Source organism: Poecile atricapillus, chromosome 2 (genome assembly GCF_030490865.1).
Source record: "Poecile atricapillus isolate bPoeAtr1 chromosome 2, bPoeAtr1.hap1, whole genome shotgun sequence".
Lineage (NCBI taxonomy): Eukaryota > Metazoa > Chordata > Aves > Passeriformes > Paridae > Poecile > Poecile atricapillus.
This window is the reverse complement of record NC_081250.1, coordinates 43,485,563-43,500,872: the sequence shown is the minus strand read 5'-3', so window position 1 is coordinate 43,500,872 and position 15,310 is coordinate 43,485,563. Positions and strand designations below refer to the sequence as shown.

The window sequence follows — 15,310 nt, the reverse complement described above, 5'->3', positions numbered from 1 at the left end:
CAGCTGCAAGTCTGTGTGGTTTTATAGGAGGCTCAGATCTCCATCTCTGCCCATCAGCAAGGTCTGTATTGGTTGGAATCAGAAGCACAAGTCGTCATAAATGCATTAAGCAGTGAGAGTGGGAGTACCACAGTTTGTGCTGGTGAGCAGGATGGCTTGTGTGGCATCTGTGATCTGCTAGTGCTTCTCACCATTTCACCAGCTCACCTCATCTCTGGAGGAGCTGACAAGGATGTTGAAGTTGCCTTTTAATTGTACATAGTTCATCTGTCAGAAAGCACAGAGCACTGTGACCCATTCTTCAACCTCCCTCTCTGAAAGTAAAGATATTTTTGTCTTGTAGTCAATCTGTCAACTGCTACAGAACCACTTGAGATGGACGGAATGCATATGTGTCACCTGCTTTCTTACAGGAGATGGTGGTGCTTCTAAGACTGTTCCATCCCTGGGTTGTGTACTGATTATCTCAAGTTTTGAGTGTCAGCCTCAGATGAGCTTGCTGGCTTGCCCTGGCTGTGAGATTTCTCAGAAATGCATGTTTGAGATAGGCACTGTTTAGAAAATTGCTGTGAATCTAGCTCTGGTATCTTCTGAGTGGTTGAACCAGTACTGTGTAAAGAGAAGAGGAAATTCCGTACCTGAATGAGATCACTTGTTTTGATCAGAAGTGGCATAAGTTGTTTATTAATTTTTTTTCTTGGGTGAGATTCACAAATCTTGAATTACAACTCCTTCAGAGTGTTAGGTGCTTCTCCATGACTGAGAGGACTGAATTCTGGGAAAACTTGCTGGTCCTCTGTTTTAAGAAGACTTTCTATCATGAACAACCTCAGGATAATAACTTTACGTGTTTCTGTTCCATAAAAATTACCTTATGGTCATAGACTGTTGTGTTCTGACACCTACCCTGTTTTCATACTGACCATCAATAAAAAATGGTACAAAGACATCTTCTTGTTCAAATGCACATCTGAAGCAGCCCTTGCATGACCCATGGTTTAATGGTGAAATTGGTGGTGCTGGGTTAACAGTTGCACTCAGTGATCTTAGAAGTCTTTTCTCAACATATAATTCTGTGGTTTCTAAATCTTCTCTTAACACTTTTCACCCTTCCAAGCTTTATTATTTACTCCTTCATTGTAATCTTGACACACAAAAAAACCCCACAGTAAGAATAAGTCCATCCTTATCTTTTTAAGTAAAATACTAATAAATACTCTGAGTTTGTGTGTTAGGATTTCTTCCAGGAATACATATAATGTTTTTAGTACATGTGTACAGTAGCAGTTTTTTAAGGTGTTCTAATATTAATCTATCAAGTATATTTAAACAGGACAAGAAGAAGCTGGAGATTATATAAATGTAAATGCTATTAAAGCTTATCATAGTTGAAAGGAGAAATCCCCTACTAATGAGGAAAAAAAAAATCACTTTATTGGGTTTTTTAAATCAAGGCAATAAAACCAGAGGGATTTGAGAGAAAAAAGCCAGAGGAATCACCTGGATCCTCATGCAGCACAGGAGTTATGTAAGGGAAGAATCTGTTCTTGTGTTACATAAAAAATGGACACGTGTGCATTTGCACACACACAAATGGAAAGAGAAGAAACCCTGCTGTACTTTCCATCTCCACTGACATTCCTACAAGTTCAGAGTTTTATTAGGGAGGGCTTTTCAGATGACTGCACAGTGAGACCTTTAAGCTCTTGGTAATGGACCAAGATGTTATTGACACCTACGGACAATTCCAGTTTTTTCAGGAGACAGCCCAGGTCCCCCAGGACTCTTTGCAACATCAGCAGCTGCTGCTGGCCCCAGACAGGGCAGCAGAGGCCTCACAGAGGGTGCAGCCACACCAGGCACCTGCCAAATCCTTGTGAGGAGGCAACATTGGTAGAGCCTCAGAGACACAGGGGAGGCTGCAGGCTTGGCTGGGGAAGCAAGAAATGCTTTAATTTCCACTTCATTCCCTAGGGACAAGTTTCCAGAGGAAATCTCTGATAGTGAATAAGTGACAGCCCTTCTCCTTTGGGCGATTATTTCTGGGACAGAAAGAGGATAAAACCACAAAACTATCCTGTCCTCTTGCCTAGAGGGATGGCAGGAATAAAATAGACTTCTATGCAGGAAGAGACTCGGTTAATTTAAAAGTGACTTGTTTTTCTTGAGGCATCAGAAAGAGAAAATGCAGGATATAATGCTGCCTGCTATCGACTGGGGGTTTTGCCCCATCCATTAGACTGTAGTGCCTCCTTTGTCAATTCATTGCAGCAGCTGAGCAGGAAAGAAGAAGAGAGAAACCAAAGAAGTGCAGGGGAGGCAAGAGAACTCAATCTTGCTAACACAAGCTATGCCACAAGTGTACAACAAGCCATGCAACCTCTCTAGCCCATTCCTCACAGGCCTACCCAATGTTCTGGTGTGCAGGCACTGTCCAAATGAAAGCAACTGCTGTCATTTGTCTTGCCTTATGAAACTTTCCAGACACCTTCAGTCCTTTCTCTGAAAACCTGTGTGCCACATACTGTCCAGATTTTGGTTGTACAATGGTTGCCTTCATTTAGTCACCTCCACTTCCCTTTGCTGGTGTGTGGCAGAAGTGGTTGCATTGTTTGCTTTTCTCTCTTCTGAAGGTTTTGTAAGAGAACGAATGAGGGTGTTACTCTTCACTGCAGAGTAACATCTCCCACTGAGGGATCTGTGTCTCCTCATCACAGGCACAAGAGGATTGGGACCTTCCAAGTGTCAGCATCAGCTCACTGACTCTCATTGAAGAATAGCTGAAAGGAGTTTGTTCAGAAATTCTCCACATGGTGGTTTAAATTTAAGTGTATTAAAGGAATGCCAGCACAGTATAGTCTTGGGAGTCCATTACCAACATTTGCAACATTACTTAAATTAACAGTAGATAGTTTAAAACCAGGTTGCTTTCTGTTTCAGATTCTGTGTGCTGTTTGATAGGGAAAGAGCTTGCACAGCCCAGAGCTGTCAGGCATTTGGAGGAAATGCTAAGTGACTTTCAGATTGATGAATCCAAACTTCAGGATGTTTACCATTAGTGTCAGATTGCAGACTATTGCATTAGTTTCCTCTCAACTGAAAAGTTAATTTAAAAGCAAAAATGGATCGATAAAAAGCAATGTCAGATACCAAATCAATACTGGGAATGTACGAACAGACTGGAAATTGAGGTTAGCCTCAACAATGCAAGCAAAATATTTGAGAATTGTTTCTCATGATTACTTACCTGCTTAGAGCTGTATTCTGAACTCTGTTCTCATTATAAAAGCTGGATAAACAGTAAGACCTGTATAGGGAATTTTCTTCAAATGATGCTTGTTACATCTTTAGTGTGAACAGTGGGAATTGCCAAGGTCAGAACTGGATCTTGGTGGGTAAGTGAAGATTGAGCTTTATGTAAAACAGTCTTGTTGGCTTTTTTAAGCTTTTGAACTGGGAAATGTCTTCTCTCTCCTCTTATTCCCCTCCATTTGTTATACTGTTATCAATAGATTGAATAAGTGCAAAATTGTTCTTTCTTTCTTGCTTGCTTGCTTGCTTTCTTGCTTTTTTCCCGCTTTCTGTAAATTTTCTAATCTGTTCTTGCCTTTGCTTTATTATCCACATAAGCCAAAAATGTTAGTGACTTGCACATAGAATATTTTAATGAGCCTTGGGTAGTTACTGAGAGCTGTTATCCATACGTCTCAAAATGCTTTGCAAAGTAGGTGAACATTCATAGTTGCATTTTACAGTTTGCAAAGGGAACTTGAGGTATTTTTTCCTCTCCTGAAGTAATGTTCTATGCCACTTTGGTCCTTATTTATTGTAAACTTCTTCCATAAAAATAACATGGAATATTTTTTTCAGGCTTAAATAATCCCTTTCCTAAGGAGAGAAATTATGTGCATAATATATGGCTTCATATAGGTCAGGCCCTGTTTAAATATGCACGTTGAAAAAATATTCATGTTGGAGGATGCTAAAATTAAGAAGGTTCACCTTGGATGTTCAGAGGAAAACTGCTGCACCTCTCCAGTGTATTTCAGTATCAAAGGGAGGAATGCAAATCCTGTCTGCTATTTTTTCTTTCTATTTGTTATATCCCAGTTTGTGTATAGAACACAGACAGCATGATTTCTTTGTAGGAATGCTTCGAGTAAGTGGGGAGACAGCTGTGTGTTAAACCATTTTGCTTGACAGTAACCTATCAAGATGAGAGTGGGCAGTGCTTTTGCCTTGCTTTCAGACCCAAATATGGGCTTATTGCACTCCAGTGTTGTGTTACAGGGTATTCTCTTTGCTGGGAGAGAAGGGCTTTTATTTCCTGAGCCTGAATGCTGCTTCTGAGTAGAGAAAAAACGTTTACAGAGGATTTCCCCTAAACATGAGGGCCTGTATCTGCCTGTCTTCTCAGTTGGAAAATTTGTTTCACAAGACAAATAACTGAGCTGAAGGCTAGCTGGGAGAGCAAGCAGATGTGCTTCCTGCAGTTGGAGCAGGTTTTTTGTCTTTTCCTATTCTTCACTCTGACACCTGTCTCCATTTCATAGTGATAAAGATAACCCTCCTTCCCTGTGCAAAAGTGGTCTCATATTGCTCCAAAGTTATATGGTTTGCCTTCCTTTTTTGATGTTTGACAAAATCTCTAAGCCTGGACTCCTTCAGAGACATTCAAATAATTGCTGTTAGACAGTGGTTTGAAGCTCGATGAAATTTCCGGGTCTGAGCATAAAGTAAAAACAGTTTTTGGTGCTCAAACACTGTGCTAAGATATATCACATATGTACTTCACTGCAGACAAAGTATTGTAACACATAGGCAGGTTTCCATTGTAGGCAAAACACTGTAACACTTGAGACATGTTTCATTTCAAAATGTCATAAAAGAGATTTTTAGATAATGGAACATTCTGGGTCATTTTGGAATTGTATTTCTTTCTGTTACCCAGCATCACATGCTTTGTCTCCACACTTGAAAACAGCTCTCTGAAAGGAAGTAGTAATGTTATTAACCACATTAACAGCATATTACAGATAAAAATCTGTATACACAAATGCCACCAGACACCTACATGTACAAATGTACATTGTAGTCCTGCAGTAAAAGCCATAATACTGTGAACATTAGAGGTGAGGGTCTGAAAACTTGGCCTTATCACTCTGCCTGAAACCAGAGGAAGGCAGAACATTTCAAGTGGAAATTACTAAGAACCTGGGAGATGTTATAATGAGAACAAGAAGATGTAATTCAGTAGCAAGGTATGACTGTTTTTCTGTAAAATTAACTATTTTTAAATAAAACTATAAAAAAAACTCAAAAAGTGATTTTAATATATTCTTAGGGATAAATTCCAGGTGTATCATTAGTTAGCTGCATCTTTGTGAACACTTTACTGATTTTCTTAAGTTTTTATTTGCTATCAGACTTAAAGGAGAAAGTGAGATGATTGTTGGCCAGAATTTTTCTAATCATGAGTTTAATACAAAACTCAGTGTTACTGTGACAACAGTTTTCTAGTTAATACAGTGCATCAGGTTGCTCTCTCCAGCATTTTAATTTTTATTAAATTATGCTTTGCTCTTAAATGATCTCAAAAGATCCTCAATCTTGCGTATGTAACACCTGAAACTACAAGACTGGAAGATGGCAACAAATGAATCTGGATGTCTCCCTCAGTGCCACGTTCACATGTATATGTTCAAAGACTGATATTTGCCCAGGGCCTTTTTCTATTAACTATTCTCTGCATAGTTAACAGTTTTCATTTTTTTTTCTCTCTGTGCACCATTATCTGTTACGATTTAGTGAACTGTGGAAATTGGGCAGTGCAGTTTTTGTTAATTATTCAATCTGTACATAAAATTTTCCTGCAGAGAGTGACTGCTATTTTTTTCACAGGTACAATGGGAATGCATTAACCCCAAGTACAAAGCAAAGAAGAAGAACTACAAGAACTCAGGCATTGTCATCCTTAACCAGTGCAAGGTAAATGTATGTTTTGCTCTTTGACTCTTTCTTTACTAAGCTCTCAGTGATACATTTTAATGGTGCTTGAAACAAAGTGGAGCTGCTGGTAGAATAGCAATGGAAACTATCCCCTACAAAAAGTAAAGACAAGGACTTGAACCTCAAAAGTAAGTTGACTTCCTCAACTCTCATTTCATTTCTCTTGCCCTATTCCTGCTCTTGTAAAATTGAAAAAACAATACTAAACTCCATCACCTAAAGACTTGCCAACTTTGTGTATCCTTTTTAACACTTCTGTTATTCTTACAAAATTGCTCTTGCTCCTCCTAAACCAACAGCAAAATTTCCTCTGACTTCCCACTGAGAAGTTGGTTCTACTTTTTATGTGAATTTTCCTTTCTGTAGGTTTAGAATTTTGATTATTTTTTCTGTTTATGGTTTTGTTTCTGTCTCAAACTGTATTTAATAATTCTTCCTTTACCTTATTTTTCAGTTGGTCCCTCTCCTCCTTCCAATTTATTTTTTTCAGGCAGTTCTCTTACGTTTTATCAGTACACAGCTAAGTTGAATGTCTTGCTTTCTTGTCTGCAGATACACAAGATGCATTCTTTCTTAGATTATATCATGGGAGGCTGCCAAATACAGTTTACAGTAAGTGTCTTACTTCTCTAACTTGTTTTGAAGAAAGGGAATCCCCTTAGATACCAATTCATTACTTTCAGAGAAATGACTCTGACATGCCATTCCTTGGTAAATTATTAAATTCTCCTTGCAAAATGTATTAAGGGCCAGTCTCCCTTTCCAGAATGAATCCTTGTTAAATAAAGGAAGTTGTTTTCCCTGAAACGGTGACGTATTGAAAGTCACAGAGAGATCCAGCCAGGGGCTTTTCTCTGTCAGCCTGGGGTAAATGCTGGTGTTTCATATCTCTGCCATAGCTGCCAAGTAAGATGGCACTACAGGGGGACACAGCTCTAATTCAGAGTGCACTCAGGAGCTATTCAGTTCAAGGAACAGGGTGTAAAAGGATTTGTGGGGCTCTTCATAAAAACAAAAACAGTTTTTTGTGTTTCCAGTTAAGAAATATTTAATGTGTGGGTTTGATCTTTTTGTTGTAGCATGTATCTAAAAATTAATATACTTAATATAATGTAATATGATGTATCAGTTTTTTCCCGTAGTATAGGAATACGGATTGTGGCTCACTTCCAATCTGGTTTATATGATTTCTAATTTATGCCAGCTAAAGGGCTAAAATCTAATGCACAAAGGTAATAGTCTTCTTCTGGATATATTTTCTTTTCCTGTAGGATCCTATTTCTGCTCCCATATATAAAGTCTCAGACACCAGATGCTACTCACATGTTCCATTTCACATTTTCCAGACAAGCCTTCATTTTCCAAAAAGATTAGACCAAAAAAAAAAGATTTTTTTATTGTACTAGAAAGTTCCAGCAGCAGCTGTAGACAATAGTGAATTGTCTTCTTGTGTACAGATCAGCTTTTTCAAGTGTTAAACATGGACATTGCCTGTACTCATCACAAACTCATCGGATAACACCCAGAACTGAGGGCTCTGTTTTGGTTTTGAAGGCAGTACCTTCTGCAGTGGACTAAGATCTTTATAATTGTATTCTCTTGTATAAAGCATACTGTGTAATTACCTCTCTGCCTTACCTGGCTACTTCTTCTTTTATCCTCACGTACTAGCAATGGACATTTCTCCTTCACATCTGAAACTTGGCAGTCACTGGAAACCCCTTTAATTTATCTTTTCTGACATTTCCTCCCTAAAATATGACTAGAAGAACTCAATTATCAAATGTATTCAAGGTCATCATCAGAAAGACATTAATGCCTTCATGTTATATTTGAAAGCCTTTTTTAATTAGAGCATGTGGTTAGGCACATGGAAAGACCAGTTAATATGTATTTCCCACAACTCCAGCTCAAGAACAGGAGCATTGCTGCCATTAGAAAATATCTAGGGATTTACATATTAAGTTACAGCTTCTCAAACTCCAATTCTTCTGAACTGTTTTCCAATGGAAGAGCAAGTTCTTAGTGCAAGGAAGGGTTGTGGCAATTTGCTTGCCTTTTATTTACTTGTTACAGGTTTCCTATTAGCGGGCTGCGAAACACAAATTTAAAAGTGGTAGGGAAAATGGGTTAAAGTGGATAGTGGCTTCTACTGTATTTTACTGTATTTTATTTTACTAAAGTGAAACAAAACAGTTGGTAATAGAAAGCTTAAGCAAGGTAATCTTCAAGGATGGGCAGTGAGGACATAAAGGAAATGAAAGATTCATTATACTGTCAGCCACAGAGATCCCTGAATTACTGTTGCCCTTAATGGTAAATCCACAGTATTGTGTAAGCTCATCACTATCAATTTTCAACCTGCACAGACCCAGGGTAAGCCATTGTGATGTCTCTGTACCTATGGCTGTCTGTGTGCATAACTTAGTGGTTCTACCTATAAACATTGTGACAAACTGGCTTTCCACATGTTTTCCTTCACTCTTCCAGCAGTCCTCAGCACAGGCTGGTTGTGAGATGTGGTGTTGTTTCCCAAAATGAATTCTGCAGTAGTCTCTGAAACAAATGAGTGCAGCCTACTGGGAAGATATTCCATTCTCCCTTGCTTTCTGCATGCATTGTATAATCTCTTCACATAGTCCTAATCTGATTAATTCAGACCCCTGAAACAGAGGAGGCCTATTCCTTGGGCTTTCCCAGATTTCCATTTTTTTTAACTATAGTGGATTTGTGATTGTTTGAAACTCCTGATACGTGTATTGTTGTTGTCACTGTCCTAATATTAATGTCATTTCTATTGAGCTCATGCTGTGTACAGGCAGTATGATACAACTGTGGTTTGAAAGGGCACTTGCTGAAGGAGGGAAACTGGGATGCTACACACACATTTGATAACAAAAAGCTGTAATATGATGTACCTGGTAATTTAAAGCACTAATGAAAGCCTTGGTAACATCATGCTGTGTGTTCTTGGGATACTTTGTACCTTGATTATAGAAACATAGTTTGTAATTCGAAGGAATGTCTCTGAAAAATGAAAGTAAACTTTTCCTTCGCTTTAAAACCAGTTATTAAGAAGCTTTCATCTATAGAGATCAATAGTGCTGATTCCAGCCCGCTATTTTTATGCCCAGTTTATTGCCAAACACTGTATCTCTTATCAGACAGTGTACCCTGCTGCAGAAGAAATGTTCAGAGGTTGGCAGTGCAAATGGGTCTGTAGTCTGAAGACATTTTCATCACTTTAGGAAATACAGCAGAAAGGATGTGTAACATGTATAAAAGGAACTGTAATAGAAAGATATATTGGACAGATGCTCTCTCAGGCAGGTCACAGTATTGGGCAGCCTGATTTGTTGCTGACAGATCTAGCAGGAGGTCCCAGCTATGTAGGATGTTTTGAGTGTGGTGAAAATCACCCTTTTACAAGTCTGAGCAAAAAAAAAAAAAAAAAGAAGCTGGTACTGAGTGTAGTTGTTGCTCTGCTATGCTCTTATTTAGCTGATGGAAGATGGCTGCTACACTGGAGCTGATACAGTTAAAGATAGACTGATAAAAATCAAATGTACACACTATGAGAAAGATTCCTACTTTACTGCCCAAAAGATAAGCTCAGCTGTGATATTAACATAACTTCTGTCATATATTAACTTATTTGTACGAGTCCTTATCCAATGTATTTGCACAAGACCTTGGTCCTGTTGGGTTATGCTAAGGGAGCAGAGCTCTGCATTGTTATTTTGGAATCATGGCAATTTACAGCGGTCATCTTTCTTATAAGTCCTCCTCCCTGTGGGAGTCAAACAGAGATTTGGATCAAATTCAAGCACACTACATCCAAGCACAAATATTCATAAATTCTTCATCATAGGAAATTAGGATACTTTCTTACTTATCAGCAGACCTCTACTGCAAGGACCATTTCCAGAAAGGAAGCTTGTTACAGGAAGTTCTTTTCTTTTGCTTTCCCAAACACTAGCCACAGGCTTTTTTCCAAGTTCATGAAACCCACTCCTTATTCCTACTCTGTGTTCTTGATTTCATTTCCAAAGCAGTTAGCCATAAAGGAAGGCTTGTCCAGTTCTGTTTGATGTGTCACTAAAGTCCTGTTAATGTGTTTTAGTATTTTGAGATTGTCAGTAAAAACACCTACTTTTAACAATTTTACAGGAAACCCCTTTGTTTCCCTATCATACAGTGGCATTTTTGCACCTTCTATTATCAAATTAAGGTTGAATTAATATCAGAGAAAATATACTTACTTTTAAAGAAATATGCATACCTTGAATAAGATTTTCTACAAATAAATTTCCCGAAACTAAGCTAGTCCATACAAGCATTCATGGATTTATCTTGGGTTTCACAAACCACTAGTGTTGCTTTCTTCCTCGGTTAAATATGTGTAGTGTTCCTCAGTTATGTGCCCTTACAAGTGAAGTCATGAGAGGTTCTCCATTGATTTATTCAAGTTAAATCCAGATACCATTTTTGGAAAAAGAACTATGTGGAAAACAAACTCAGTGCTTTGGTGCCTTAACAGCGAGTAGGAAGCAGAGGTGAAAGATTACTCTTATTTGCAAGCCAAAAAGCTCATCTCTCTCCTGACTGGATGTGGTGAGGTGCCAGGGGTTCATAGGTGATCAAGGCAAAGAAGGGATTTCCAAGCCTACTAGAGGCTGGTTTCTTCAGCTAAAATATAGAGGTGGAAAATCAGAACTAGTGGAGGAAAGCCACGTTGGGTTGACCTAGTATGATATTTCCCTTTCACTTTTTAGCAACAAAAATAAGTTTCAGAAGGGCTGTGTAATTTTTTTAAGGAAGCATGAAAATGTCATGTTTCATTTTCATTTTGAAGCTGCATAAAGTAGTGTTCCCTGTGCCAAGCAGAGGCTGCAGCTGGGGAAGCTGAACATTTGCAAGAGCAAGCTGTGCCTTCAAAGTTCTTTTTGCAGCCCTTTTTGCAAGACCCTTTCTTACCTTTCAGCTACATTGTAAAACTGAAATCTGAACTTGCTGCATTTGCCTATTGAATATTCAGATGTAATGGGTTTTTTAGAGGAATAGGTTATTGGACACAAGGACATTTTATAAATGGCTTTGTTCCCTCTGTAAGACCCTTGGGATTCTTGTTTCTTCTTTTAGGAATTCCTATAAAGCAGCATCACAAATTCAGCAGAGGACTTTCTGATCCATAACAAAGGAAGATGCATGCCAGAGCCTACCTTCAGTGAGAATAAATTTAAAGAACATTTTAAAAGGGAGAAATTAATTTTAAGATGATTTATTAATACTTGATTTTGCATTGACTACTTCCCACACTCTTCTCTAAGGTTTTTCAGAAACAACAACAACAAAAAAATCTTTGCAGAATTCAAGTTTTATTTTTCACCCTGCAGCTCATGTTTAATCTTGCTATCAACTGTGAAATTGGGAGGGTTAATTATTTATTGCTTGGATGTTTTGAAAAGAAAAAATACCAGACAAGCAATATCCACTACTACAGCCACAGTAAGGATTAAAATAGCTAAGAAATGTCCCTAATTGGAGTTCTAATTTATAGTTTTAGTAGGACTTGTAACTCTCTACGGATATTCTTGCTGCAAAGCTTTTATGTCCTGAACATCACCTGAGCTGGAATAATTTAATTAAATATGAAAACCTAGGGATAGTTAATTTGATTCATTTTTATTAGAACATAATATTCCCCATAGAATAGCAATGCAGGTAATTTTTTATCTAATTATGCCATTTTAGTTTTATTATCTCTTATTTTATAAACTGTCATTTGGTTCTACATATATTTGCCAGTACAATCCTAATTCCAATTTCATTAATTACACTGTAAAATGACCTTTGCTGAGGGGCTGCTGTCTCTTTGCGGCAGCAGATTATTTCTGGTAAAGATATATAGTTGATGTAGGTGTTTTTATGCTCAGAAGAGCTCTGCCAGACATTGACTTCCCTTCTTTTCCAGGTAGCTATAGATTTCACTGCATCGAACGGCGATCCGAGGAACAGCTGCTCGCTGCACTACATCCACCCCTACCAGCCCAATGAGTACCTGAAAGCTTTGGTAGCTGTTGGGGAGATTTGCCAAGACTATGACAGGTAAATAACCATGTTTGATTACAGAGTTGTCTTTAGAAAGTGTTTTCACAGTGTGAAATTAATGACTGCCTGTGGCTGGCTGCAGAGGCACCGTGTTTAGGCATTTACGAGGAATGACTGCACGTCAGAAAGATTAGTCTACCTTAACCTGCTTTTGAGAGCGACACTGGGTTTAGATTAGTTTCATGATAAAGAAAGGCACAGTTCTTGGCTGTTTGGCTGATTTGTGTGTGTTAAGTTTCAGGTTTGTATTCTCATGTTAAAGTTGCATGTTAGAGTGGATTTTTCATGTGTTCAAGATTAACAGCTTGGAGCCAGTTTTGCAGATGCTGGCAGCATCCTTTCTGATACACTTGGGAGTCTGTGTCCCATTCTACTGAAGAGTGTTCCTGAGACATTGTCTTTGAAACTGAATTTGTAGTCACCTAAACTGCTTATTGATGATGTCTATTATTAGAAGTAAACCCATGGTCTTTTTTCAGTGTTCTCCTGGGCTATTGAACATTGCACTCCCTTCTGAAATAAATGTTGAAGGGTAGTGTGGGTACACAACATGCCTTTAAATAAATAAACAAATGCAAGTAATTGGACCAAATATGCTTTGATTACATTATGTACTTCTGTTGCTTTCAAATAGGCTGCCTGCTTCTATCAAATTAATTGCCCATTATTTAATTTATTAAATTACCAAGTGCAATTTAATTGCCAAGTGCATTTCCTTTAAATGTTCTTTCTCTGGTGGTGAGACACAGTATTTTACACAGCTGTTCTTTCTAATATTTGCACATATGAGAGGTGTCCACCCACCACTTTGCCATACGTAAATGCCAGATCTCAAGAAAACAATGGTATTTCCAGTCAAATTTGAGTTATATTTTCTGTATAAATTGTGGAGTGACATCAGACTATGGTTTGCATGTTAAATGTTGCATATACCAACTAGCCTGCTCAGAGGCACTTGCATTTGCGTGGTAATGAAATGTCTTCCCAAAGAATGACAAAAATACCCTTCTCATATGAGTTCTGTAAGAATTTGATGGTCAGATTTAGTCAATGAGTCTGAGAAAATTATTATTTTATTGTAAGTGAGCTGAGAATTCCCCAGTGATTATGCAGTAATTTCATAATTATTAGCAATAATTCAGACTATTAGTAAACTTCAAAAAATAGGGAAAGGAGTAAAAAGGGCTGGTTTATACACACAGGATTTTTGATTTTATCACTTAAGTTGTATATTTTTAGAAAATTAAATAGTTAAGTGGCATAGTCCCTTCTATACAGAAATATTAACTCCAAATCAGTATTTTTCTCTCAATAGGTGTATTTCAATCAGTACCAAAAAAAAAATAGCCAGTTATTTTTTAAATGGAATCATCAGCATCATTCTGTTCTATTGTGCTGCAGAAAATGCCTATTGATGCTAATCAGCACAACTGAGGGTCTGTGAGCTATGAACTAGAACTGAACAAAAGCCAGTTGTTTTCCCATGAAGATGTCACCTTTTGGTCATGTGTTTGACATGTACATGTTCTCAAGTTGCGACACTATCAATATATTCCCATGGACAAGTTGATTCAACATGGTCAATGCTTTCTGATCAAAATGTCAAGTGAGGACCTTTTCTTTATACTTGCACATTTTGAATCCAGTAAATTGGAAAAGAGAATTTTGAATTTTTCAAAAGAAGGAAAGAAATTAGGGGAGCAAACCTTCACACAAAATGAGGGTTCTTAATAGACCTTTTTTGTGTTGAGTTGCAGCCTTTGTATGTCTGAGTAAATACAACCATATTTAAGCAATATAAACAAATACAAAGCAAATCTTCTATATATACACTTTAAAAAAAAAACATAAATTCAGTAAAAATCTGAAATGCAGTGCAGATCCATAACTGCTCCAGTAAGTCCAGTTGCGCTTCAGATAATGGAGCAGGACGTCTGTTTCCAGATTAAGACAAGCTAGAGGTAAAAAGACACAAACTTGCTGAACCTAAGGGCTGTTTAGAGCCAGAGTGTCATCATTTGCTTGGGATCGTGTGCTTACTAAGATTAGAATATGAGATCACACAAAGGCAGTGCTTTTATGTGAAGTTTTATAGTTTGTACCCATCAATTATCTTAAATAGACAAAACCGGCTGATTTCAATCCAAACCAAGAAAAATAGAGTGGTTTTAACTCACTCTCAGGATTAATGTATTTGCATCAAATGAAAGAATAAATTATTAAAGTAAAATCTGTTGTTTGCAATACTTTTTGCATTCCAGTAGCAGAGCTGTAGAATTCTAAGTACTTTTGCTACTTATATAAGTAGACAGCTTTTTTAAATTGTAAAAAAAACCCACAAACCCATATGGTTATTATTTAAAATACTTCTTTCATTAGAAACATACAAATTTATTTGTATTTTGGGAAGAATTGGATTGGCAAGCAATACATAGAGACACTACACTGAAAATGCAAAAGTTTCTTTTATAAACTCTAGATAGTTTGATCAATCAAGCCGAATCTTCTTATAATCTAGGTTTTTGTACATATCAGCCTAACATAATTCATCTGTAAGCAATTAATGCTCCAAATTAAGTGTTGCCTCACATCCCTAGGTACGAGTGGAATAAACCCTGCTCATCCAAAAGCACTTGTATCTGTATGGTTCGGAGATTGCTGAAAGAGTTAAATGAGTAGCGCCGTTTTGCATAGTTAAGCGTGAAAGAATAAGATTCATTCTTTTATCAGCAATATTCAGAGAATGAGAGAGACACTGATTATTATCCTGATTGTAGAATTGCTGCAGTCCTGTAGGAATAGGCCAATCTGATAATGATAAGGGAAATGGAAGAGCTATTCACCTGCACAAAATACTTAATACTTTATCTATATGGTAGAATTGTTTCAGGCTATAACAACGTTCTTCGTATGAGAGAAGATAGAGTATGTAGGTGATATAACCAGTGGCTAAGCAACAGCAGCAGTGGATCATAAAGGAGGGAGAAACATTCATTAGTTTTAAGGAATTAGATTCTGAAATGTAGTTAGAAAAACTGGAAAGGGGAAAACAAAAGCTTAAAAATAATCAGACAGGTTAATGGAGAGGAATTTATTTTAAGATAAATGACTCATGAATGTTTAAAGAGAACCTCATGAAGTAATAAGCGATAAATACGTATTTCTGTTTAAATATTTTCAGAAGCTTTCT

General features: G+C 37.5%; 1 protein-coding gene across 1 annotated transcript in view; it reads left to right on the top strand.

Annotated features, from left to right (window-relative positions):
* Positions 1-15,310, top strand: part of CPNE4 (copine 4) — a 225,848-nt gene that overhangs the window by 174,601 nt on the left and 35,937 nt on the right. Inside the window, exons 10-12 of the mRNA XM_058831839.1 lie at positions 5,902-5,988; positions 6,562-6,621; positions 11,984-12,117. Coding sequence (XP_058687822.1) covers positions 5,902-5,988; positions 6,562-6,621; positions 11,984-12,117 — 281 coding nt within the window. The remainder of the gene's footprint in view (positions 1-5,901; positions 5,989-6,561; positions 6,622-11,983; positions 12,118-15,310) is intronic.